The sequence below is a fragment of the Haliotis cracherodii genome, unplaced genomic scaffold (assembly GCF_022045235.1).
Source record: "Haliotis cracherodii isolate W230 unplaced genomic scaffold, xgHalCrac1.p SCAF_12, whole genome shotgun sequence".
Classification (NCBI taxonomy): domain Eukaryota; kingdom Metazoa; phylum Mollusca; class Gastropoda; order Lepetellida; family Haliotidae; genus Haliotis; species Haliotis cracherodii.
Genome location: NW_027266267.1, coordinates 9456247 through 9482897, shown reverse-complemented (window position 1 = coordinate 9482897; position 26651 = coordinate 9456247). Strand labels below are relative to the sequence as shown.

The following is a 26651-nucleotide window of genomic DNA, read 5'->3' as shown; positions in this document are numbered from 1 at the left end:
ACATAATACTTCAGTCCTATCGGTGTCACAGTGAACTCGATAGGTAACACTCTCTGTACAGACTCTTGAATCAAGTGAAGAAAATTGATAGTTAGGATATGTACTTCCTGACAGAGGGCGTTGGGAACAAACAAGGAAGTTATATCACATAGCAGGCATTGTTATCTCGACAGCCCACACAGTCGTCAAACAACCACACGAGGATATCTACCGAGCGGTTGGTACGACGGTAAGTGATGTGGCACTTGTTTCTTCATGTAGTTTTCAGTCTCTGCGTGATACGGTTGATATTGATAAGAACAATTCAAAGACGGAAAGGGGAAAGCAATTCTGGGATTTTAACGACTTTATCTATATTTCCAATAGTTTCAATTCACTGATTGTAACAGTTTTACGTTGCTTAATTTGTTTATGTAGCATCATGTACATGTGGGCCTATTATATGAATGCATGCAATCATTCATTCTGAAAGTAGGTCTATCCCAGTGCGAACAAACACAGCATCGGTGGTCAAATACATAAATGCACGCGCCACGGGAAGACATAGTTGCCTAAGACACCCATACGCTGCGCCTCAAGAGAGAACGGTCACAAAGACAGATTCTGACCCGAAAATCTTTTTACACACGGAAGAATGTTGCAATGAAAGAATATTGATTTTGGAGATAAACTTACTGTGTATGAAAATTAGATTAATGGAAAACCGAATTCTTAGTTTAACTGTACAGTACAACGCAGTACAGATCAATAGCACAGTACAACAGTATAGTAAACACAGTACAATACAACATCACAGTACAATAGTACAAAAAAACAGTACAGTACAGTACAACAGCACAGTACAACAATACAGTACAATAGTACAATACAACAGTAAAGTACAACGCCACAGTACAACAGTACAGTACAACAGCACCATACAAGAGCACAGCACAACCGTACAATACAACGACACAGTACAACAGTACAGTACAACAATACATTACAATAGTACAGTAGAACAGTACAGTACAAGGGCACAGAACAATAGTACAGTACAACATTACAGTACAACAGTACAGTACAACACCACAACACAACAGTACAGTACAACAGCACCATACAAGAGCACAGCACAACCGTACAATACAACGACACAGTACAACAGTACAGTAAAACAGTACGGTACAACAGTACAGTTCAACAGTACAGTACAATAGCACAGTACAACATAACTTTGCAATGGTACAGTACAACATCACAGTACAACGGTACAGTACAACAACACAGTACAACAGTACAGTGCAGCAGTATAGTACAACACAGCACAACAGTAGAGTACAACCGTACAATACAACGACACAGTACAACAGTACAGTACAACGGCACAGTACAACAATACAGTACAACTGTAGAGTACAACAGCACAGTACAACAGTATAGTACAGCAGTGCAGTACAGCAGTACAGTACAACACAGCACAAGAGTACATTACAACAGTACAGTACAACAGCACAGTACAACAGTTTAGTACAACAGTGCAGTACAGCAGTACAGTACAACAGTTTAGTACAACAGTGCAGTACAGCAGTACAGTACAACACAGCACAAGAGTACAGTACAAGAGTACATTACAACAGTACAGTACAACAGCACAGTACAACAGTACAGAACAGCAGTACAGTACACTAGTGCAGTACAGCAGTACAGTACAACACAGCACAAGAGTACAGTACAACAGCTGAGTACAACAGTACAGTACAACAGCACAGTACAACAGTACAGTACAACAGTACAGTACAATAGCACAGAACAATAGTACAGTACAATAGCATAGTACAATAGTACAGTACAACAGTTTAGTACAATAGTACAGTACCATAGAACGATACAACAGCACAGTACAACGGCACAGCACAGCAGTACAGTACAACAGTACGGTACAACAGCACAGTTCAACAGTACAGTACAATAGTACAGTAAAACGGCAGAGTACAACAGAACTTTGCCATAGTACAGTACAACAGTACAGTTCAACAGTACGGTACAACAGTACAGTACAACACCACAGTACAACAGTACAGTACAAGAGTACGGTACAACAGTGCAGTACAGCAGTACAGTACAACAGTACATTACAACAGTACAGTACAACAGCACAGTACAACAGTACAGTACAACATTACATTACAACAGTACAGTACAACAGCACAGTACAGCAGTACAGTACAACAGTACATTACAACAGTACAGTACAACAGCACAGTACAGCAGTACAGTACAACAGTACATTACAACAGTACAGTACAACAGCACAGTACAACAGTACAGTACAACATTACAGTACAAGAGTACAGTACAAGAGTACATTACAACAGTACAGTACAAAAGTACAGTACAACAGCACAGTAGAACAGTACAGTACAAGAGTACAGTACAATAGCACAGAACAATAGTACAGTACAATAGCATAGTACAATAGTACAGTACAACAGTTTAGTACAACAGCACAGTACAATATTAGAGTACAACAGTGCAGTACAGCAGTACAGTACAACACAGCACAAGAGTACAGTTAAAGAGTACAGTACAACAGTACAGTACAACAGCACCGTACAACAGTACGGAACACAGCACAGTACATCAGTAGAGTACAACAGTACAGTACAACATCACAGTACAACAGTACAGAACAGCACAGCACAAGAGTACAGTATAACAGTACAGTACAACAGCACAGTAAAACAGCACAGTACAATAGCACAGAACAATAGTACAGTACAATAGTAGAGTACAACAGCACATTGCAAACGCACTTTGCAACAGTACAGTACAGCATCACAGTACAACGGTACAGTACAGTACAACAGCACAGTAAAACAGTACAGTACAACAGTACAGTACAATAGTACAGTACAACAATACAGTACAACAGTACAGTACAATAGTACAGTACAACAGTGCAGTACAACCGTACAATACAAGGAAACAGTACAACAATACAGTACAACAGTACAGAACAGCACAGCACAAGAGTACAGTACAACAGTACAGAACAACAGCACAGTAAAACAATACAGTACAGTACCACAGCACAGTACAATAGCACAGAACAATAGTACAGTACAATAGTAGAGTACAACAGCACATTGCAAAAGCACTTTGCAACAGTACAGTACAGCATCACAGTACAACGGTACAGTACAGTACAACAGCACAGTAAAATAGTACAGTACAACCGTACAATACAAGGACACAGTACAACAGTACAGTACAACAGCACGGGATAACAGCACAGTACAACGGCACAGTACAACAATACAGTACAACAGTACAGTACAGTACAACAGTACAGTACAACATGTGCAATAGCACAGTACAAGAGCACAGTACATCGGCACAGCACAGTACTAAAGTACGGTACAACAGTACAGTACAACAGTAAAGTACAACGGCACAGTACAACATCACTTTGCAATAGTACAGTACAACATCACAGTACAACGGTACAGTTCAACGGTATAGTACAACAGTGCAGTACAACAGTACAGTACGGCAGTATAGTACAACGACACAGTACAACAGTACAGTACAGCAGCAGAGTACAACAGTACAATACAACGGCATAGGTACAACAATACAGTACAACTGTAGAGTACAACAGTGCAGTACAGCAGTACAGTACAACACAGCACAAGAGTACAGTACAAGAGCACAATACAATAGTGCAGTACAATATCACAGTACAACAGCACAGTACAACAGTACAGTACAACAACACGTCACAGCAGTACAGTACAACAATACGGTACAACCGTACAATACAACGACACAGTACACCAGTACAGTACAACGGCACAGTACAACAATACAGTACAACAGTACAGTGCAGCATTATAGTACAACATAGGACAACAGTACGGTACAACCGTACAATACAAGGACACAGTACACCAGTACAGTACAACGGCACAGTACAACAATACAGTACAACTGTAGAGTACAACAGCACAGTACAACAGTAGAGTACAACAGTGCAGTACAGCAGTACAGTACAACACAGCACAAGAGTACAGTACAGAACAGTACAGTACAGCAGTACAGTACAACAGTATAGTAAAACAGCACAGTACAACAGTACAGTACAGCAGTACAGTACAACAGCACAGTACAACAGTACAGTACAGCAGTACAGTACAACAGCACAGCACAATAGTAGAGTACAACAGTGCAGTACAGCAGTACAGTACAACACAGCACAAGAGTACAGTACAAGAGTACAGTACAAGAGTACAGCACAACAACACAGTAAAACAGTACAGAACAGTACAACAGCACAGTACAACAGTACAGTACAATAGCACAGAACAAGAGTACAGTACAATAGCATAGTACAATAGCACAGTACAACAGTACAGTACAATAGTACAATACCATAAATAATTTTCAATCCCGGCAATGATCTTAATTGATCTATAAAAATCCAAACTAGTTTATTTACAAGAAGACTATTGATACAATTGAGTGTTTATATCTATACAGCTTAATTTGAATTCCGATAAAAAACATCTTATCATATAAGACACACTGACATTTCCAAATATCACCCAAACCACAGCTAAACTCTTTATTTAACTTTATATGCCCAGGAATCCAAACCTTTCTCAGCAAGATGATACTGATATAAATATACATGTCTTGAAACATTATTATCATATTGAGACAATACGTCGTAACCAATATTTAATTATTTCCACATTATGATTAACCATCAGAGAAAATCACCCCTTGTCAACAATATAAAGAACAGACCGCCTACTGTATAAAACAAACTTAAAGAATTTTTCATAAATATTCAAAATATCTGGTGAAGGATGAAAACCACAAGTTGAAGAAATCCGCATGAAGATCCGCATAACACACTGTATTACCTTTACGTCCAGACCCGTGAAGATTCCGGGGTGGAATAGGTCTTCAGCAACCCATGCTTGCCGTAAAAGGTGACTATGCTTGTCGTAAAAGGCGACTAACGGGATCGGGTGGTCAGACTCGCTGACTTGGTTGAAGCATGTCATCGATTCCAATTGCGTGGACCGATGCTCATGATATTAATCACTGGATTATCTGGTCCAGACTCGATTATTTACAGACCGCCGTCATATAGCTTGAATATTGCTGAAGGTCTGTTCTACCCCGGAAGTTCACGGGTTATATCTGCACATATCCAAGTCATACGTCATTGTGTGGTCCAGCTGTTTACAACATAGAAAATGTATTTTCTTCAATGTCTTCAATGTCTTCAACTTTAACTTCCCTGCTTATCGGAGCTCTCTGTAAAACAACCTGTCTAACTACCCGCCAGATGGCGCCCCACACTAAAAAGAATGACACGTAAAATGAACGTATCTAAGTGATTAGGAATCTCTTTTTTTTCACGGGGCCATGGGTGGCCCAGTCGTCTAAGGCGCCGCGATTCGCTGTGAAGAGTTGCGTTCCTTGGGCACGCCAGAAACCTATGATTGTGGGTTCGAATCCCGGTTCGTCTTGATTATGTTTCTAGGTTTGTCAGCACCATACCCGTGCTCGTGGGGTTCACCGAAGTAGTTAACGTCTGAGACCTGCATCACTTCGGGCTTTCCTCCCACATTAAGCTGACATGCCGCGATATTACTGGAATACTGTTAAAAGCAGCCTTGTTTAACTAAGGCGACCTTGGTTCGTGTTCCCTTATGCATACTGTGTTGATGCCACTTGAGTGCATAACTGCATACTAATTGTACCGAGTTTCCAACATGTTTCAGGTTGAGCATCCATGATGTGGGATTCAGCACGTGGGCCGATAGCTGCAGTATTTTGTGTCTTCCTCATTTCTCAGTCGTCATGTCGTGAGTTCCCCCGCAATATTAAGAGATTAATGATCGCATTATGGTTACGACCCAATATCTGCCAAACCTTCCTTCAACTGCAAACTCTGTTTTAAAGCATATCAAGTATAATTTCTTTAAGTGGCATTTAGAAGTTGGTGTGATGAAGTAAGACAAGTTCTATGGATGAACAACTTCTTTATTACAATTAGTCTCGGTGTAGATCCTAACACCTTTATCAAGCAAGCGATCATCATAGAACTTGTCTTACTATATCAAGTATGTTCCGTGTTTTAACAGATCACCCACATCTACGCGGGGGAATGACGAGCAAGAATTCCTTCACCTTATGCTGCAAAAAGACAGGTGGTTGGGGCGTAACGTTGCTGTTTTCAGTCTACTGGTACAGAAATGGTACTCATGTTTTCACAACAAGCAGATGGGGTGGTACACACATAGTTGAGGGTTCATTTCAAAACTTGGTTAAACCTCGTCTGTCGTGGAGACGCCACTGTGTGGACGTTTCTAAAGTGGAAGCGGGCATTTCTGAGTGGAGATGCAACAACGACAATGACAAAGGCACTTGGAGTAAATCAATTAAACTGTCCGGTGAGTTTACTACTACTACTACTACTACTACTACTACTACTACTACTACTACTACTACTACCTTTACTACTACTACTACTACCTCCACCACTACTACTACTGCTATTTCTACTACTATAGCAACTTCTTCTTCTACTACTACTACTACTCCTTCTGCTACTACTTGTTCTACTACTACTACTTCTACTACTACTACTACTGCAACCACTACAACTACTACTATTACAACTACTATTACAACTTCTGCTACTGATACTATTACCACTTCTTCTACTACTCCTTAATACTACAACTGCTATTATTTCTACTGCTATTACTAAAACTACTTATAATACTACTATTATTATTACTACAGCTGCTCCTACTACTACAACTACTACTACTGCTGCTTCTGCTGCTACTTCTATACCTACGACTACTACTACTTCTCCTACCAACCACCACTACTACTAATAATATGACTACTACTACTACTACTACTTTTGCTACTACCTCTACTTCTACGACTTCTACTATGTCTATCACTATTACTACAACTACTACTACCTCCAGTACTACAACTACTACTACTACTACTAGTATGTCTCCTACAAATACTACTATATTACCCCAGTCAGTGGCTTAGTGCGCACTCGCATGTCATTCGCAGCTTCTGTCTCTGGCACAAGGAGGTTTCCTGTCACATGACCATCTCATCCTACCGGGTAGCCATGCAGTGTCAGGTTAACAGAATGCACACGCTTCTACTAATACAACAACTACATCTACTACTACTACTACGTCTCTTGTCACATGACCATCTCATTCTACCGGGTAGCCATGCAGTGTCAGGTGAAAAAAGTGCACACGCTTCTACTGATACAACTACTACATCTACTACTACTACTACTACGTCTCTTGTCACATGACCATCTCATTCTATCGGGTAGCCATGCAGTGTCAGGTGAAAAAAGTGCACACGCTTCTACTAATACAACTACTACATCTACTACTACTACTACTACTACTACTACTACGTCTCTTGTCACATGACCATCTCATTCTATCGGGTAGCCATGCAGTGTCAGGTGAAAAAAGTGCACACGCTTCTACTAATACAACTACTACATCTACTACTACTACTACTACGTCTCATATCACATGACCATCTCATTCTACCGGGTAGCCATGCAGTGTCAGGTGAAAAAAGTGCACACGCTTCTACTAATACAACTACTACATCTACTACTACTACTACTACGTCTCTTGTCACATGACCATCTCATTCTACCGGGTAGCCATGCAGTGTCAGGTGAAAAAAGTGCACACGCTTCTACTAATACAACTACTACATCTACTACTACTACTACGTCTCTTGTCACATGACCATCTCATTCTACCGGGTAGCCATGCAGTTTCAGGTGAAAAGAGTGCACACGCTTCTACTAATACAACTACTACATCTACCACTACTACTACGTCTCTTGTCACATGGCCATCTCATCCTACCGGGTAGCCATGCAGTGTAAGGTGAAAAGAGTGCACACGCTTCTACTAATACAACTACTACATCTACTACTACTACTACGTCTCTTGTCACATGACCATCTCATTCTACCGGGTAGCCATGCAGTGTCAGGTGAAAAGAGTGCACACGCTTCTACTAATACAACAACAACATCTACTACTACTACTACGTCTCTTGTCACATGACCATCTCATTCTACCGGGTAGCCATGCAGTGTCAGGTTAACAGAATGCACACGCTTCTACTAATACAACTTCTACATCTACTACTACTACTACGTCTCTTGTCACATGACCATCTCATTCTACCGGGTAGCCATGCAGTGTCAGGTCAAAAGAGTGCACACGCTTCTACTAATACAACTACTACATCTACTACTACTACTACGTCTCCTGTCACATGATCATCTCATTCTACCGGGTAGCCATGCAGTGTCAGGTGAAAAGAATGCACACGCTTCTACTAATACAACTACTACATCTACTACTACTACTACTACTACGTCTCTTGTCACATGACCATCTCATCCTACCGGGTAGCCATGCAGTGTCAGGTGAACAGAATGCACACGCTTCTACTAATACAACTACTACATCTACTACTACTACTACGTCTCTTGTCACATGACCATCTCATTCTACCGGGTAGCCATGCAGTGTCAGGTTAACAGAATGCACACGCTTCTACTAATACAACTACTACATCTACTACTACTACTACTACTACGTCTCCTGTCACCAGACCATCTCATTCTACCGGGTAGCCATGCAGTGTCAGGTGAAAAGAGTGCACACGCTTCTACTAATACAACTACTACATCTACTACTACTACTACTACTACGTCTCTTGTCACATGACCATCTCATTCTATCGGGTAGCCATGCAGTGTCAGGTGAACAGAATGCACACGCTTCTACTAATACAACTACTACATCTACTACTACTACTACTACTACTACTACGTCTCTTGTCACATGACCATCTCATTCTACCGGGTAGCCATGCAGTGTCAGGTGAAAAGAGTGCACACGCTTCTACTAATACAACTACTACATCTACTACTACTACTACTACGTCTCTTGTCACATGACCATCTCATTCTACCGGGTAGCCATGCAGTGTCAGGTGAAAAAAGTGCACACGCTTCTACTAATACAACTACTACATCTACTACTACTACTACTACGTCTCTTGTCACCAGACCATCTCAATCTACCGGGTAGCCATGCAGTGTCAGGTGAAAAGAGTGCACACGCTTCTACTAATACAACTACTACATCTACTACTACTACTACTACTACGTCTCTTGTCACATGACCATCTCATTCTATCGGGTAGCCATGCAGTGTCAGGTGAAAAAAGTGCACACGCTTCTACTAATACAACTACTACATCTACTACTACTACTACTACTACTACTACGTCTCTTGTCACATGACCATCTCATCCTACCGGGTAGCCATGCAGTGTCAGGTGAAAAGAGTGCACACGCTTCTACTAATACAACTACTACATCTACTACTACTACTACGTCTCTTGTCACATGACCATCTCATTCTACCGGGTAGCCATGCAGTGTCAGGTGAAAAAAGTGCACACGCTTCTACTAATACAACTACTACATCTACTACTACTACTACTACTACTACTACTACGTCTCTTGTCACATGACCATCTCATCCTACCGGGTAGCCATGCAGTGTCAGGTGAACAGAATGCACACGCTTCTACTAATACAACTACTACATCTACTACTACTACTACGTCTCTTGTCACATGACCATCTCATTCTACCGGGTAGCCATGCAGTGTCAGGTTAACAGAATGCACACGCTTCTACTAATACAACTACTACATCTACTACTACTACTACTACTACGTCTCCTGTCACCAGACCATCTCATTCTATCGGGTAGCCATGCAGTGTCAGGTGAAAAGAGTGCACACGCTTCTACTAATACAACTACTACATCTACTACTACTACTACTACTACGTCTCTTGTCACATGACCATCTCATTCTATCGGGTAGCCATGCAGTGTCAGGTGAAAAAAATGCACACGCTTCTACTAATACAACTACTACATCTACTACTACTACTACTACTACTACTACGTCTCTTGTCACATGACCATCTCATTCTACCGGGTAGCCATGCAGTGTCAGGTGAAAAAAGTGCACACGCTTCTACTAATACAACTACTACATCTACTACTACTACTACTACGTCTCTTGTCACATGACCATCTCATTCTACCGGGTAGCCATGCAGTGTCAGGTGAAAAAAGTGCACACGCTTCTACTAATACAACTACTACATCTACTACTACTACTACTACGTCTCTTGTCACCAGACCATCTCATTCTACCGGGTAGCCATGCAGTGTCAGGTGAAAAGAGTGCACACGCTTCTACTAATACAACTACTACATCTACTACTACTACTACGTCTCTTGTCACATGACCATCTCATTCTACCGGGTAGCCATGCAGTTTCAGGTGAAAAGAGTGCACACGCTTCTGCTAATACAACTACTACATCTACTACTACTACTACGTCTCTTGTCACATGACCATCTCATTCTACCGGGTAGCCATGCAGTTTCAGGTGAAAAGAGTGCACACGCTTCTACTAATACAACTACTACATCTACTACTACTACTACGTCTCTTGTCACATGACCATCTCATTCTACCGGGTAGCCATGCAGTGTCAGGTGAAAAGAGTGCACACGCTTCTACTAATACAACTACTACATCTACTACTACTACTACTACTACTACTACGTCTCTTGTCACATGACCATCTCATTCTACCGGGTAGCCATGCAGTTTCAGGTCAAAAGAGTGCACACGCTTCTACTAATACAACTACTACATCTACTACTACTACTACGTCTCTTGTCACATGACCATCTCATTCTACCGGGTAGCCATGCAGTGTCAGGTTAACAGAATGCACACGCTTCTACTAATACAACTACTACATCTACTACTACTACTACGTCTCTTGTCACATGACCATCTCATTCTACCGGGTAGCCATGCAGTGTCAGGTGAAAAGAGTGCACACGCTTCTACTAATACAACTACTACATCTGCTACTACTACTACGTCTCTTGTCACATGACCATCTCATTCTACCGGGTAGCCATGCAGTGTCAGGTGAAAAGAGTGCACACGCTTCTACTAATACAACTACTACATCTACTACTACGTCTCTTGTCACATGACCATCTCATCCTACCGGGTAGCCATGCAGTGTCAGGTTAACAGAATGCACACGCTTCTACTAATACAACTACTACATCTACTACTACTACTACTACGCCTCTTGTCACATGACCATCTCATTCTACCGGGTAGCCATGCAGCGTCAGGTGAAAAAAGTGCACACGCTTCTACTAATACAACTACTACATCTACTACTACTACTACTACGTCTCTTGTCACATGACCATCTCATTCTACCGGGTAGCCATGCAGTGTCAGGTGAAAAGAGTGCACACGCTTCTACTAATACAACTACTACATCTACTACTACGTCTCCTGTCACAAGACCATCTCATTCTACCGGGTAGCCATGCAGTGTCAGGTGAAAAAAGTGCACACGCTTCTACTAATACAACTACTACATCTACTACTACGTCTCTTGTCACATGACCATCTCATCCTACCGGGTAGCCATGCAGTGTCAGGTGAAAAAAGTGCACACGCTTCTACTAATACAACTACTACTACTACTACTACGTCTCTTGTCACATGACCATCTCATTCTACCGAGTAGCCATGCAGTGTCAGGTGAACCTAATGTACACGCTTCTACTAATACAACTACTACATCTACTACTACTACTACTACGTCTCTTGTCACATGACCATCTCATTCTACCGGGTAGCCATGCAGTGTCAGGTGAAAAAAGTGCACACGCTTCTACTAATACAACTACTACATCTACTACTACTACTACTACTACGTCTCTTGTCACATGACCATCTCATTCTACCGGGTAGCCATGCAGTTTCAGGTGAAAAAAGTGCACACGCTTCTACTAATACAACTACTACTACTACTACTACTACTACTACTACGTCTCTTGTCACATGACCATCTCATTCTACCGGGTAGCCATGCAGTTTCAGGTGAAAAGAGTGCACACGCTGCAAGCACATCTCGTTATCTAACTGTGCCATTTTGTGCACCGATTACATGAAGTTACACTGGCAACACATTTTCGTACTGCATCTTAAGATAAAATGAGTTATTTTTGTTCTTGCATAATGTAGTGTAGACCTGTTGTAACGTTCTCGTTAGATATAAATTGAACGAATCGAGGCCAAGTGATTGAGTGAGTTTGGATTTACGCCGCTTTTAGCAATATTCCAGCAATATCACTTCAGGGGACACCCGAATTGGGCTTCACACATTGTACCGCTGTCGGGAATCGAACCCGGGTCTTCGGCGTGACGCTTTAACCAATAGGCTACCCGACCGCCCCGAATCGAGGCCAAGAAGCCTGCCCATCCATTGTCCGTGATTATACTAGAACGGGTTTTCTAAAGACTGATGTTCTTTTTTGTGCAGGTTTTACAGCAGACGTAACGCCTTTTGAACTTTTTACGGAAACCCCTGTCAGAGGTGAGGACATAAACACACATAATTTCTTGAAGGAATAGGTTGACATTGCCATTTCAACTGATTACACACTTTTGTATTTGTGTTCATCGTTAATTATTAATGTTAAAGGTAATTATTGCAAAAGAGGAGCAAACGAAACCAAACCTCTCTGCTGATTTTAGCATATGTTTCTTTGTATGTAAAATCTTTGTAAGTAAAATCTGTAAAGACAAGAGATTGTATGGATGACAGCTTCGTTATTCTATTATGAAGCGACTTGTCTTTAAAGATCATTGTTAATTATTTCAAGTCATCATATGGCCATTGTGGTAAGGTCATTATTGCACATAAATATATAGGAGATATATCTTATAGCTATGGTGTTTTCGCTTTATATATATAGTTTAAGAAGGCATCTTTAATTATTTGCCGAATGGCCATTGTGTCAAGGTAATTACTTCAAATCATGTTAATTATTTCAGGAAATGTTACTCTAAATGTATATCCGGAAAAGATATTCGATGATACCAACTTTACCCTAAGCTGCACAGTGGAGACGTTGATGCAAATAAATATTTCCGATATGGTGTGGCTTCAAAACCAGACAGAATTCATTGTGACCTTCAGTAACAGAAGTCATATTATCTTGGACAATTCAACCTCTCCTGTTGTCATAGAGACAACACAGAGTGACAACCAACATAACTTAACTCTTGAAGCTGACCTTGATGCCAGGAATGGCACTGCATGGACATGCGCAATCCCGGTGTTGTCTGTGATAAGTAACACTGTGCTGGTACATTTTTTGGAACCAATAGGTGAGATTGGGACTGACTATTTAATATTCTAGACGAATGTTGTGTTTTAATGAGTATGAATGACATCTAGGTGCCAATTGTTATTTCTATCCACATAAGTCTCAAAAAATCATATTCGCATTTTTTACTCTAATGGTAGCAGGGCGTCCTGCTGATGACGTCCTTACCTTACCTCTTTGGTCACGTGCCAAGGCGTCAACCTTGGATCAGAAGGTTAATCAGTTTACTTTGTAATCAAATGTTCAAACATTTTTTTTGTAAATACAAATGCTTGTGAGTATTTGTTAGTTTCTAGTCAGTCGAACAGATACATGTGCTAGTCTGTCAGTACGTGCTATCTAAGACATAAAGTCAATCCGCGGCAAATGTTGATGGATATTTCTCTGTTGCCATGCTCAATGTGTAATCTCTCTTATCATTTTAGGAGGCATGGGTGGCCCAGTCATTTAAGGCGCCGCGATTCGCTGTGCAGAGTTGCGTCCCTTGGGCACGCCAGAAACCTATGATTATTGTTTCGAATCCCGGTTCGCCCAGATTATGTTTCTAGGTTTGTCAGCACCATACCCGTGCTCGTGGGTTTCACCGAAGTGGTAAACGTCTGAGACCTGCATCACTTTGGGCTTTCCTCCCACATTAAGCTGACACGCCGTGATATAACTGGAATACTGTTAAAAGCGACGTTAAACCCAACTCATTCACTCCTACCATTTGATACAAATAGTCTATCTTTATTCCAGGAAATGTCACTTTGAAGGTCTACCCAGAAGAGGTATATGGCGGTAGCAACTTCACCTTAATGTGCACTGTTGAGACGGAGATACCCATACGTGCTTTTGATACGATATGGCTTCAAAACAACGAAGAATACATTGTGACTTTCAGTAATAGAAGTTATCATGTTTCTGACAATTCGACCTCTAATGTTATCCGTGAGTTTAGGCCGAGTGGCAGTCAACACATTCTGACTCTCGTGGCTCACAGCGGTGATTTGAATGCTACATCATGGACTTGTGGAATTGAAAAGAGGCAATGGTTCAGTAACAATGTGACAGTTACTGTCTTGGAACAAGTCTCGACAAGTAAGTATGGTAATTTATTATAAGTATGGACTAAAATGATGTCAGGTCGAAGTTAAGTGTGTGTGTATGTGTGTTTGCGTGCGTGCGTGCGTGCGTGTGTGTGTGTGTGTGTGTGTGTGTGTGTGTGTGTAGAAAAAATGGTAATGATTATTATCATATGACAACTGGATTGATTTGACTGCAATACACTTTGTACTATCGATGGCTGCAAAGTGCAACATTGTTCACCCACTTCTTCGTTCTGGAGAAGTAATTCCTTCTGGAACGTCGGTTGGGTAGCCCTGTCGCAAATGAATTCGCTCGTCACGCCAAAGACACTGGTCAGAACTCCACATGTATAATTGCAAAACATCTTACCCATCTCTGAAGCCTCTCTCAGGATATTGCAGGACAATTGCCAGAAGCGGCACAAAACCCCACTCACTCACTCACTCGCCCAGGCATCGTCTTTTGTTTCCGTCTATTAAAAGTTACTGACCTTTGCCATTGGCTATTTACAAGGAGAACGTCAAACATGGCGCTATTGTCATACGTCATTTCCATGTTTCTTATTTCGCATGCTTATGTTCACAGCCTCAGAATCCACCTCGACTCTTATACCACCGGCCTCAAACAGCAGCAGCGGTAAGAGAGCACTTGGATCATGCATGCTATAAGTTATTGTATTCTGATGGTCTCCCATTAGACTAACATCTAGTCTCTGAAATGAACACATCGTACAGAAAAAACAGTTGTTCAGTTATCTTAATAAAAATATAAAAAAGGGAGCCCAGTGACTCTCTTCATTTTTAGATACTGCAGTAATCTAGACTTGTCAAACATTATAGACTTGCATGGGCTGTATTTGATATATATTTGTATCAGGGTCTGTAAGACAGACTAGTCTCCCATATAATTCCATACTCCCCACTGATCACATCAAGTAGAAAAAATGGTAAAATCCGTTGTTACGGCCATATATTACATATGTGTGTGTGTGTGTGTGTGTGTGTGTGTGTGTGTGTGTGTGTGTGTGTGTGTGTGTGTGTGTGTGTGTGTGTGTGTGTGTGTGTGTGTGTGTGTGTGTGTGTGTGTGTGTGTGTGTGTGTGTGTGTGTGTGTGTGTGTGTGTGTGAGTTTGCTTGTACTAGTCCGGACACAAGCTGGCATTATAGTGCTAGCCCACTGAAATACCGTGCCGCAGTTTACAGTACCTCTGCTTCCTGCATGATACCCCAGCAGGATTTACGTCATCACTTTAGCCACTGGTGGTTGTGAACAATACTAGCCAGTATTTAAAAAATACTCAGATATGAGTTGGCTTAAAAACACTGGTTGATGATAGTTACATCGATTAAGATAGGATTACGTGTCACAAGTGGACAATAATTTTACAATACTTTAATCCCCTGGACAGAGCCTCCAATAAAGTCAGTAGATAATAGCATCACACCAAATTTAAGAAGAAGCATTTAATTATTCACATATGTAAATAAAACACTGCAGGGAGAATAAACCACTCGGGGCTGCTTCTAGTCTTGTATTCTTATATGAGAGGTCAACATGTGTACAGCCTCATTAAGGATGTTAATAAAATGTACCAAATGTAAAAATATGTCTCCGTATTGAAATAATGATGACTCCTTGAATACAATCTGACCTCCGTCATGTCGGACAAGTCCATTTTATGTACAAGGAGGGTTAAGTTTTGTATTCCCCGGATATTCTTACAATTTTCACTTGGATTATCTGTACCTTTTCTCCAAATACCGATTGTGATATCTCTTCCACTTTTGGAGGCGAACATTCGGCCGTTGCATTTGTCTACGTTGCCCAGCTACATCTGTGTGGACAAGACCCTTCCCTCTAAAGGGCCATACTAATATATGACAATAGATTTATCAAGTAGTCTTTGCCTATTGCTAAATGTTAAAAGAGTACATCAAATAATTCTGATGACTCTTAGCGACGTTTAGTCAGAAGACAACAATAATTCCCGTTTCATTATATCTAAGCCAGTGTCATGCATATGGGGTTGAATTGTTGAACCTTAGTTTGCTCAGTCAAGGAAGGTCAAATGACTGCATTGATGAAGTAGCGTACAAAATGTTAACGACGTCTTTGTAGTCGTCCTCACGACTTCAACAGATGGATGCCAGACGTCTTTCAAGCACATCCGTGTTAAGAATGGTAATGATTATTATCATATGACAACTGGATTGATTTGACTGCAATACACTTTGTACTATCGATGGCTGCAAAGTGCAACATTGTTCACCCACTTCTTCGTTCTGGAGAAGTAATTCCCTCTGGAACGTCGGTTGGGTAGCCCTGTCGCAAATGAATTCGTTCGTCACGCCAAAAACACTGGTCAGAACTCCACATGTATAATTGCAAAACATCGTACCCATCTCTGAAGCCTCTCTCAGGATATTACAGGACAATTGCTACAAGCGGCACAAAACCCCACTCACTCACTCACTCGCCCAGGCATCGTCTTTTGTTTCCGTCTATGAAAAGTTACTGACCTTTGCCATTGGCTATTTACAAGGAGTACGTCAAACATGGCGCTATTGTCATACGTCATTTCCATGTTTCTTATTTCGCATGCTTATGTTCACAGCCTCAGACTCCACCTCGACTCTTATACCACCGGCCTCAAACAGCAGCAGCGGTAAGAGAGCACTTGGATCATGCATGCTATAAGTTATTGTATTCTGATGGTCTCCCATTAGACTAACATCTTGTCTCTGAAATGAACACATCGTACAGAAAAAACAGTTGTTCAGTTATCTTAATAAAAATATAATAAAAGGGAGCCCAGTGACTCTCTTCATTTTCAGATACTGCAGTAATCTAGACTTGCCAAACATTATAGACTTGCATGGGCTGTATTTGAAATATATTTGTATCAGGGTCTGTAAGACAGACTACAGTAATCTAGACTTGCATGGGCTGTATTTGATACATATTTGTATCAGGGTCTGTTAGACAGACTAGTCTCCCATATAATTCCATACTCCCCACTGATCACATCAAGTAGAAAAAATGGTAAAATCCGTTGTTACGGCCATAGATTACAGGTGGTCAGTTCCAAAGACCTTGCAATAATATTATCATATTATCTATCAAAACCTTTGCACAATTCAATTCTGAGACTAGAAGTTAATTCGTGAGCCATCGATCGTGCTGCATTCTAGGGCGTCAGTCATCAGATGATAAAACACAGTTATACACCATCCTTGGAACCACCGTCGGTGTAGTCGTCCTTGCTGTCATTATCGCTGTCGCCGTCATCAAAAATCGAAAGACGGAAGGTGAACTTAAAGGTGAGTTTCTGATTTAAAATTGTATGAAGGTGTTACAATCTTATTTAGTCACACTGAATTTTATGTCACAGCTAGGAATGTCTCGTTGATATCAATGTGCTGATAACTTTAGAAGGACAAAGAGACAATGGAGTTGCCCTGGACATGGGGCTTATGGATGTGATTACAGACACAGCCCAGGGGAAAATGGATTAGGCTATAAATGTCATAATGTGAAATGCCGTGTTAGACAATGGTTCAACTGACCGCTGTTACGCATGGATTACCTCATGTTAAATAGTCAAGATTTCCTGAGCGTTATGTTCTCAACACTGTACAAAAGGAAAGTTGTTCAGAACTTACAATTCTTTAACATTGCGTTGTCCAGAGTGATGTAAAGTCACTCTGTGACATACACATGAAAATAAGATTTGACCAAACATTTAAAAACTTTATCAAAACGTTACTTACCTACCGAAACGTTGCAAACTTCAGTTCCAAAACAAAAACTATGATACCATCACCATCGAACAACCTTTTCCTGTTTGTGTTATTTTTAGCAATCATCAAACATGGATGTTACTTTTTTGCCAGGCAGTTTATCCCGTTTAAACACACAGTTAATATACGTCAGTCAGTTTCATTCAGCCACATAACATCACAACACTGATATTGTATGGGTCAGCCCATGTAAATATCATTGGCCTTTAATAAACATTCGTCACGATATGGCTGAAATATTGCCGATGTGACGTTAAACTTTAACTCACTCACTCACTCACTTAATATACATGGCTGACTAAGCGTGTGTAAAGGCTTTCACGTTATACATTCGTTGGCATGTTTTTTGGTTTCAAATATGATTTTAAATAATTTTTTTGCATCCATTTTAATTCAGAAACAAAGACATCGAGACAAGGGAGGTCAGTAAATACCGAACAATGACAAATGACAAAACGTTAAAGATTGCAACCTACCTGCATGTTGTAACTTATTTAATGGATCATGTTATTTATACGTATTTCAATATCGCTATAAAATCGTTGAATTAGGCTAAAATGAGTTAAATTTTGTGTCATGGTACTTGAAAGAAATACATTTATGTATTTGCGAAACAAAAACATGAGTTTTAAGTACAGGAACATATTCTCGCCCATGGGCCAAACCTTTTTCTCGCCCATGGGCGAAATATTTCAATATCGCTATAAAATCGTTGAATTAAGTTAAAATGAGTTAAATTTTGTGTCATGATACTTGAAAGAAATACATTTATGTATTTGCGAAACAAAAACATAAGTTTTAAGTAAAGGAACATATTCTCGCCCATGGGCATGCCCATGGGCCTACCCATGGGCTGGCCCATGGGCGACATAGTGTAAATATTGAGTTTTTGAACAATTTTTTTTTCATTTTTTCTTCCTTGGTATGTTCCCATGAAAACAGCATGTTTAATTTTGTAAATATCTTTGACCGAGACTGGACAAAGACCGTAGAGATTCTGGACTATTGGGATTCCAGAATTAAAATGGGACGTGTTCAGTACTTATTTTTTTATGAAAGACTATTGTATGGTTCTGTTGTTTTCTCAGTTTACTTGGTGATAAAGATGAAGATGTATTGGGTAAGAAAGTCATTGCATAAATGCATGTAGACCCAAAATGTAATCATCCCCAAATTAAAGCCCCATTTTAGTCATCGGTTCATCTGTTCCTCTTCGAGTATTTGCACTAGTTTATTTTATATATCTGAGGCCAGGCGTTTTATATTTTTCGGATTACGGACCCGCCGACTCTAATTTTTGGGAAATTTTTCCCCCCGATAGCCGCTTAGTCAGTTATTTTATTTGTTATCATCATCTTTTAATTTAAAAAAAACATATGAATTTACCGTTGTAAACAATAAAGAGATATATAATCGATCTTTGTTGATCTCGAAGCCGAACATGAATAGCCGCCCTTGACAATTGTCCATGTTGTAAGTGGTAGAATTCTTATTGTTACAAGGGGCTTTATCGTCACAAATGGCGGTCTTTTGATCATAGAATATGATCATAATGTATGCCAGAGGCATTCTGCATTAAAAGAAATGCATCTGGCTTTTTTTTCCCTTTTCCAACCCTGGACTTTGGGCTGAAAAATCCGTAATCCTAAAAATAAAAAAAAGCCTGGCCTGATATATATAGCTGACTGTGTACAAATATTAATTACGAAGATATAAAACCAACTTCAATTTCAACTTCCCCTGACAGAAGCCACCTCTTAATTCACAGATCCATACAAATCCCCGTCATCCTCAAATCAACTTTGATATAATCTTTTCTTTATTACTTTTTGAACCTTTATATAACTGGATTCTACACACACTTCTAATAGTGACACGAGTAAATATTCTTAAATGTTTAACCATTTTGCGTTAAGAAAAACTGTTCTAAAACTATTGTAGACAAACCTAACGTTAATGTTTTGTAATGGTGAAAGTGATTATCTGTTTGCTTATTTATGTTTCAGAAATGAAAGATAATATTATATATGAGTCCAGCCCATCTGCCAGACACGCAGTCGATGATGATGAAGGTGAACCAGCAATATTGTAGAGTATTGAAGGACAGTCGGTTAATTGACTCTCTTAAAATTGAAAAACATGTTTATGCAATGTATTCTGTTGTGCTGTCTCTATACGAGCTTATATCATCTCAAAATTTGGAATGACCGTGTGTGTTTGTCAGATGAATGTCAGATGATTGTGTGGCATGTGTCTCATGTTTGTCTGACGTCTAATGTTTGTCAAATGATTGTTCGGTGTTTGTCCGGTGTTTGTCAGCTGTTGGTCCGGTGTTTGTCCGGTGTTTGTCCGGTGTTTGTCACTGTTTGTCCGGTCTTTCTCAGCTGTTTGTCAGCTGTTTGTCCGGTGTTTGTCAGCTGTTGGTCCGGTGTTTGTCCGGTGTTTGTCCGCTATTTCTCCGGTGTTTGTCAGTGTTTGTCAGCTGTTGGTCCGGTGTTTTTCCGGTGTTTGTCAGCTGTTTGTCCGGTGTTTGTCCGGTGTTTGTCAGCTGTTTGTCAGCTGTTTGTCAGGTGTTTGTCCGGTGTTTGTCCGGTGTTTGTCCGGTGTTTGTCAGCTGTTGGTCAGGTGTTTGTCCGGTGTTTGTCAGGTGTTTGTCCGTTGTTTGTCAGTGTTTGTCCGGTGTTTGTCAGCTCTTGGTCAGGTATTTGTCAGTGTTTCTCCGGTGTTTCTCCGGTGTTTGTCCGGTGTTGGTCAGGTGTTTGTCCGGTGTTTGTCCGCCGTTTGTCCGTTGTTTGTCCGTTGTTTGTCCGTTGTTTGTCAGTGTTTGTCCGGTGTTTGTCCGATGTTTGTCCGGTGTTTGTCCGGTGTTTGTCAGTGTTTGTCCGGTGTTTATCAGTGTTTGACGGTGTTTGTCCGGTCTTTGTCAGTGTTTGTCAGCAGTTGGTCAGGTGTTTGTCCGGTATTTGTCAGCTGTTGGTCAGGTATTTGTCCGGTGTTTGTCAGTGTTTGTCCGGTGTTTGTCAGCTCTTGGTCAGGTGTTTGTCAGCTGTTGGTCAGGTGTTTGTCCGGTGTTTGTCTGGTGTTTGTCAAATAATTGTTCGGTGTTTGTCCAGTGTTTGTCAGATGTTTGTCCCGTGTTTGTCGGTGTTTGTCAGTGTTTGTCAGTGTTTGTCCGGTGTTTCTCAGTGTTTGTCAGGTGTTTGTCCGGTGTTTGTCCGGTGTTTGTCAGCTGTTTGTCCGGTGTTTGTCCGGTGTTTGTCAGGTATTTGTCAGGTGTTTGTCCGGTGTTTTTCAGCTGTTGGTCAGGTATTTGTCAGTGTTTGTCCGGTTTTTGTTCGGTGTTTGTCCGGTGTTTGTCAGTGTTTGTCCGGTGTTTGTCCGGCGTTTGTCCGGTGTTCGTCCGGTGTTTGTCAGTGTTTGTCGGTTTTTGGTTAGGTGTTTCTCAGTGTTTGTCTGGTGTTTGTCCATTGTTTGTCCGGTGTTTTTCCGGTGTTTGTCAGCTGTTGGTCAGGTATTTGTCAGTGTTTGTCCGGTGTTTGTCCGGTGTTTGTCCGGTGTTTGTCCGGTGTTTGTCAGTGTTTGTCAGGTGTTTGTCCGGCGTTTGTCCGGTGTTTGTCCGGTGTTTGTCAGATGTTTGTCCGGTGTTTGTCCGGTGTTTGTCCGGTGTTTGTCAGCTGTTTGTCCGGTGTTTGTCAGTGTTTGTTCGGTGTTTGTCAGCTGTTTGTCAGCTGTTTGTCAGCTGTTGATCAGGTGTTTGTCAGTGTTTGTCCGGTGTTTGTCCAGTGTTTGTCAAGTGTTTCTTATTTTTTAAAGAACATATGATTACGCTGCATCATACTGTCTCAACCTTTCACCAAACCTCTTCGTGGTGTAGTAGTAAGAGCACCTGTCAAGTATCGAAAGGTCGCTGATTCTCGTCATATCAAAATACGTTGAACTTGTTATATTCCCTTTATGCCGAGCGCTAGGTAGGGTAACAACATTTATAGCTAAAATGGATAAGACCTCAGGCTCCTGCAAATGATAATGCCCTGAAAAATAGTGTTACCCTTATAATAACATCTGTAAACGTCATTTGGTATAACGCAGCCAGGGAAACGAACCCCTCACCGTCTATCCGCTCAGACACTCTATCACCAGACCACAGAGACAGTCTAATGACATGACCTGATGTTTCAGTGATGAAGGAGAACACGCTGTACGAGTCCAGCCCGCCTGACATCAATCATGGAGAGGATGACAAAGGTGAGTCAAGTATTGCAAGGAAACTCTTTGTTGCTAGCCCAGGTTAATGGCAGTGGTGTTGGAACACTTGTTGTCAACGACTAAAATTGATCAGCTTGTCAGAGTAAGTGAGTGAGAATGGTTTCACTCCGCTTTTAACAATATTCGAGCACTATCAAGGCGGGGGTGCGGGGGTGGGGGGTGGGGTGGGGGGATGGGGGGCTGGGGGAGGCAGGGGGGTACATAGGGTACCAGAAATGGGCTTCACACATTGTGCCCATGTGTGGAATCATCGAACCCGTTCTTCAGCGTGACGAGCGAACGTTTGAATCATAAGGCTTGTCAGGATCCGGGGTAGATCCTGTTCGTCCAGTGTTTGTCCGGTGTTTGTCAGTGTTTGTTCGGTGTTTGTCAGCTGTTTGTCCAGTGTTTCTCCTGTGTTTGTCAGTGTTTGTTCGGTGTTTGTCAACTATTTGTAAGCTATTTGTCGGTGTTTGTCAGCTGTTTGTCAGCCGTTTGTCCGGTGTTTCTCAGCTGTTTGTCAGCTGTTTGTCAGCTGTTGGTCAGGTGTTTGTCAGGTGTTTGTCCGGTGTTTGTCCGCTGTTTGTCCGCTGTTTGTCTGCTGTTTGTCAGTGTTTCTCCGGTGTTTATCAGGTCTTTGTCAGCTGTTTCTTCGGTGTTTCTCAGCTGTTTGTCCGGTGTTTGTCAGCTGTTTGTCCGGTGTTTGTCCGGTGTTTGTCAGTGTTTGTCCGGTGTTTGTCAGCTGTTTGTCAGTGTTTGTCAGCTGTTTGTCAGGTGTTTGTCAGCTGTTTGTCAGCTGTTTGTCAGTGTTTGTCAGGTGTTTGTCCGGTGTTTGTCCGGTGTTTGTTCAGTGTTTGTAAGTGTCTGTCAGTTGTTTGTCAGGTGTTTGTCAGGTGTTTGTCAGTTGTTTGTCAGGTGTTTGTCAGCTATTTGTCAGCTGTTTGTCAGCTGTGTGTCTGGTGTTTTTCTGGTGTTTGTCAGCTGTTTGTTCGGTGTTTATCAGCTGTTTGTCTGATGTTTGTCTGGTGTTTTGTCAGTGTTTGTCCGGTGTTTGTCCGGTGTTTGTCCGGTGTTTGTCAGTGTTTGTCAGCTGTTTGTCAGCTGTTTGTCAGTGTTTGTCCGGTGTTTGTCCGGTGTTTGTCCGGTGTTTGTCCGGTGTTTGTCCGGTGTTTGTCAGTGTTTGTCCGGTGTTTTTCAGGTGTTTGTCCGGTGTTTGTCAGTGTTTGTCAGGTGTTTGTCAGGTGTTTGTCAGTGTTTGTCAGGTGTTTGTCAGGTGTTTGTCCGGTGTTTGTCCGGTGTTTGTCAGTGTTTGTCCGGTGTTTGTCCGGTGTTTGTCAGGTGTTTGTCCGGTGTTTGTCAGCTATTTGTCCGGTTTTTATCAGCTGTTTGTCAGCTGTGTGTCTGGTGTTTTTCCGGTGTTTGTCAGCTGTTTTTCCGGTGTTTGTCAGCTGTTTTTCCGGTGTTTGTCAGCTGTAGATAAAGGTGTTTGTCAGTGTTTGTCAGCTCTTGGTCAGCTGTTTGCCCGGTGTTTGTCCGGTGTTTGTCCGGTGTTTGTCCAGTGTTTGTCAAGTGTTTCTTAATTTTTAAAGAACATATGATTACGCTGCATCATACTGTCTCAACCTTTCACCAAACCTCTTCGTGGTGTAGTAGTTAGAGCACCTGTCAAATATCAAAAGGTCGCTGATTCTCGACATATCAAAGTACGTTGAACTTGTTATATTCCCTTTATGCCGAGCGCTAGGTAGGGTAACAACATGTATAGCTAAAATGGATAGAATTATCATTAAACCGCCTGCATGTTATATATGTTGATAATGCCATCATAATGCTAGACGACGGGCCAACATCACGCCCGTTGTTAGGTGACGTCATAGGATAAGGATAGGTGACGTCATGTTCAATAGCCCACGGTCTTTTCAACTGACCTCCTTCGTCGGGCAGTTAATGGAAAACCTCAGGCTCCTGCAAATGATAATGCCCTGAAAAATAGTGTTACCCTTATAATAACATCTGTAAACGTCATTTGGTATAACGCAGCCAGGGAAACGAACCCCTCACCGTCTATCCGCTCAGACACTCTATCACCAGACCACAGAGACAGTCTCATGACATGACCTGATGTTTCAGTGATGAAAGAGAACACGCTGTACGAGTCCAGCCCGCCTGACATCAATCATGGAGAGGATGACAAAGGTGAGTCAAGTATTGCAAGGAAACTCTTTGTTGCTAGCCCAGGTTAATGGCAGTGGTGTTGGAACACTTGTTGTCAACGACTAAAATTGATCAGCTTATCAGAGTAAGTGAGTGAGACTGGTTTCACGCCGCTTTTAACAATATTCGAGCACTCGGGGTGGGGGGTGGGGGGTGGGGGGTGGGGGGGGGGGGGGGGTGGGGGGTGGTTAGGTAGGGTACTAGAAATGGGTTTCACACATTGTGCCCATGTGTGGAATCATCGAACCCGTTCTTCAGCGTGACGATCGAACGTTTTAATCATTAGGCTACCCAACTGCCCCTTAGCTTGTCAGGACCCGTGAAGATCCGGGGTAGAATAGGTCTTCAGCAACCCATGCTTGCCGTAAAAGGTGACTATGCTTGTCGTAAGAGACGACTAACGGGATCCGGTGGTCAGGCTCGCTGACTTGGTTGATGCATGTCATCGTAACCCAATTGCGTAGATCGATGCTCATAATGTCAATCACTCGATTGTCTGGTCCAGCCTCGATTATTTACAGACCGCCGCCATATAGCTGGAATATTGCTGAGTGCGGCGCTAAACAACAAACAAACAAACGTTGGTCCACACGCCAACGACCATGTCAGCAATCCTGACCACCATATACATAACGTCGATGTTTCACGGGGTGCATGGCACACCACCGTGGTGCTGGTGGAATTCCGCCGCAGACAACACACGGATACATTTTGCAGGATGAAAGTCATCCCAAGAAGTAGCAAGATAGCACCATGACGACATTGACTCATATTATGGAGAACGCTATGTTACATGACTTTGATATCCTATATTCCGTACGAAGCTATGCAAACATTATTACTCATTCATTTCTCGTTATCGCGTTATCGCGTTTTACGTTCACGTATGGTCTGTTATGAACCCGTTCATGTTTGATTTTTTCAGAAACGAGGGATAACTTTCTGTATGAGTCAAGCCCGACTGACAGAGGCTTCGGTAACAGTAGTAAGTCAAGTACTTGCATCCGGTTGCAGGACATCCTTATATCCAGTTCTAGGCTCTCCCATATCACACCACGTACTCTGCAGATTTCGTTTCTATGTCGGACTATTTCGCTACATCGCTCACTCACTCACTCACTCACTCACTCACTCAACCACTCACTCAACCACTCACTCAACCACTCACTCAACCACTCACTCACTCACTCACCCAACCACCCACTCACTCACTCACTCACTCTTACAATAAGTCCCGGTGCCTTGTGTCTAGCCATGTCCCTTTGGCAGTCGGTAATCACAGTAACAGTCATAATATTAAGACCACGTGGCCACGTCACACGAAAAAAGACACACACACACACATACACACACAAACACACACACACACACACACACACGCATCTGTGTCTGCATGAAATATATTGGAGAAGTGTCTAGTCATTACACCGGATGGTGCTCACACACACACACACACACAAACACACACACACACACATACGTTTCTTTTCTATTTCGGACTATTTCAAACTGTCCTACACAAACCATTTTAGTGTCAAAAAATATATTTTCGAAGTGATATTTCAATGGTGTTCCTGGTTACTGGCTATTGACCTCAATAATTCAATCTTGGAAGAACATTTCCATTGAACAAAATTGGATTGGTTGATACAGTAAAGACTAGGCCTGTCTGCACCACTTCGTGCAGTATTTTACACCATTATTTGTTACAGATATATTAAAGGAATATTTTCTGTCTAATCCAAGGCAAATGATGCGATGTATCGCAGGTTACATACGCTTGTCTGTGACCTTGTTTTCTTCTTCCAGTCATGACAGACAACGTTCTTTACGACTGCAGCGGCGATGGAGTCAAAAGTAACACAAAGTCGGCTTAAGACTTATATAACACGTGATCTTGGTCAACATATATGGGTCCACAACTCCTTAAT

At 41.7% G+C, this 26651-nt stretch overlaps 2 protein-coding genes across 3 annotated transcripts in view; both read left to right on the top strand.

The window, feature by feature from the left end:
* Positions 1–5785, top strand: part of LOC139456975 (soluble scavenger receptor cysteine-rich domain-containing protein SSC5D-like) — a 21114-nt gene extending 15329 nt beyond the window's left edge. The window contains 3 exon segments of the mRNA XM_071238437.1: positions 2124–2408; positions 2506–2830; positions 5781–5785. Of these exon segments, the coding sequence (XP_071094538.1) occupies positions 2124–2408; positions 2506–2830; positions 5781–5785 (615 nt within the window).
* On the top strand, positions 161–26651 carry LOC139457515 (uncharacterized). Of its 2 annotated transcripts, XM_071238900.1 has the most exons (16): positions 161–229; positions 5781–5864; positions 6144–6452; positions 12545–12598; positions 13060–13395; positions 14133–14474; positions 15048–15098; positions 17076–17126; positions 17653–17781; positions 18659–18683; positions 19350–19381; positions 20268–20333; positions 22441–22506; positions 24637–24702; positions 25646–25705; positions 26530–26651. In XM_071238900.1, the coding sequence occupies exons 2-16, from the start codon at positions 5792–5794 to the stop codon at positions 26595–26597; spliced, it is 1728 nt and encodes a 575-aa protein (XP_071095001.1). In that variant the 5' UTR covers positions 161–229; positions 5781–5791; the 3' UTR covers positions 26598–26651. The 2 variants fall into 2 exon arrangements, with proteins under 2 accessions (XP_071095001.1, XP_071095002.1); XM_071238901.1 differs by lacking the exon at positions 22441–22506.

Bases quoted from the DNA above. Each gene is read 5' to 3' on its own strand.
- LOC139457515 (XM_071238900.1), top strand. From the start codon at position 5,792: ATGATGTGGGATTCAGCACGTGGGCCGATAGCTGCAGTATTTTGTGTC. The intron at 17,127-17,652 runs GTAAGAGAGCAC...GCTGCATTCTAG, and splicing joins GGCCTCAAACAGCAGCAGCG to GGCGTCAGTCATCAGATGAT. The intron at 24,703-25,645 runs GTGAGTCAAGTA...TGATTTTTTCAG, and splicing joins TCATGGAGAGGATGACAAAG to AAACGAGGGATAACTTTCTG.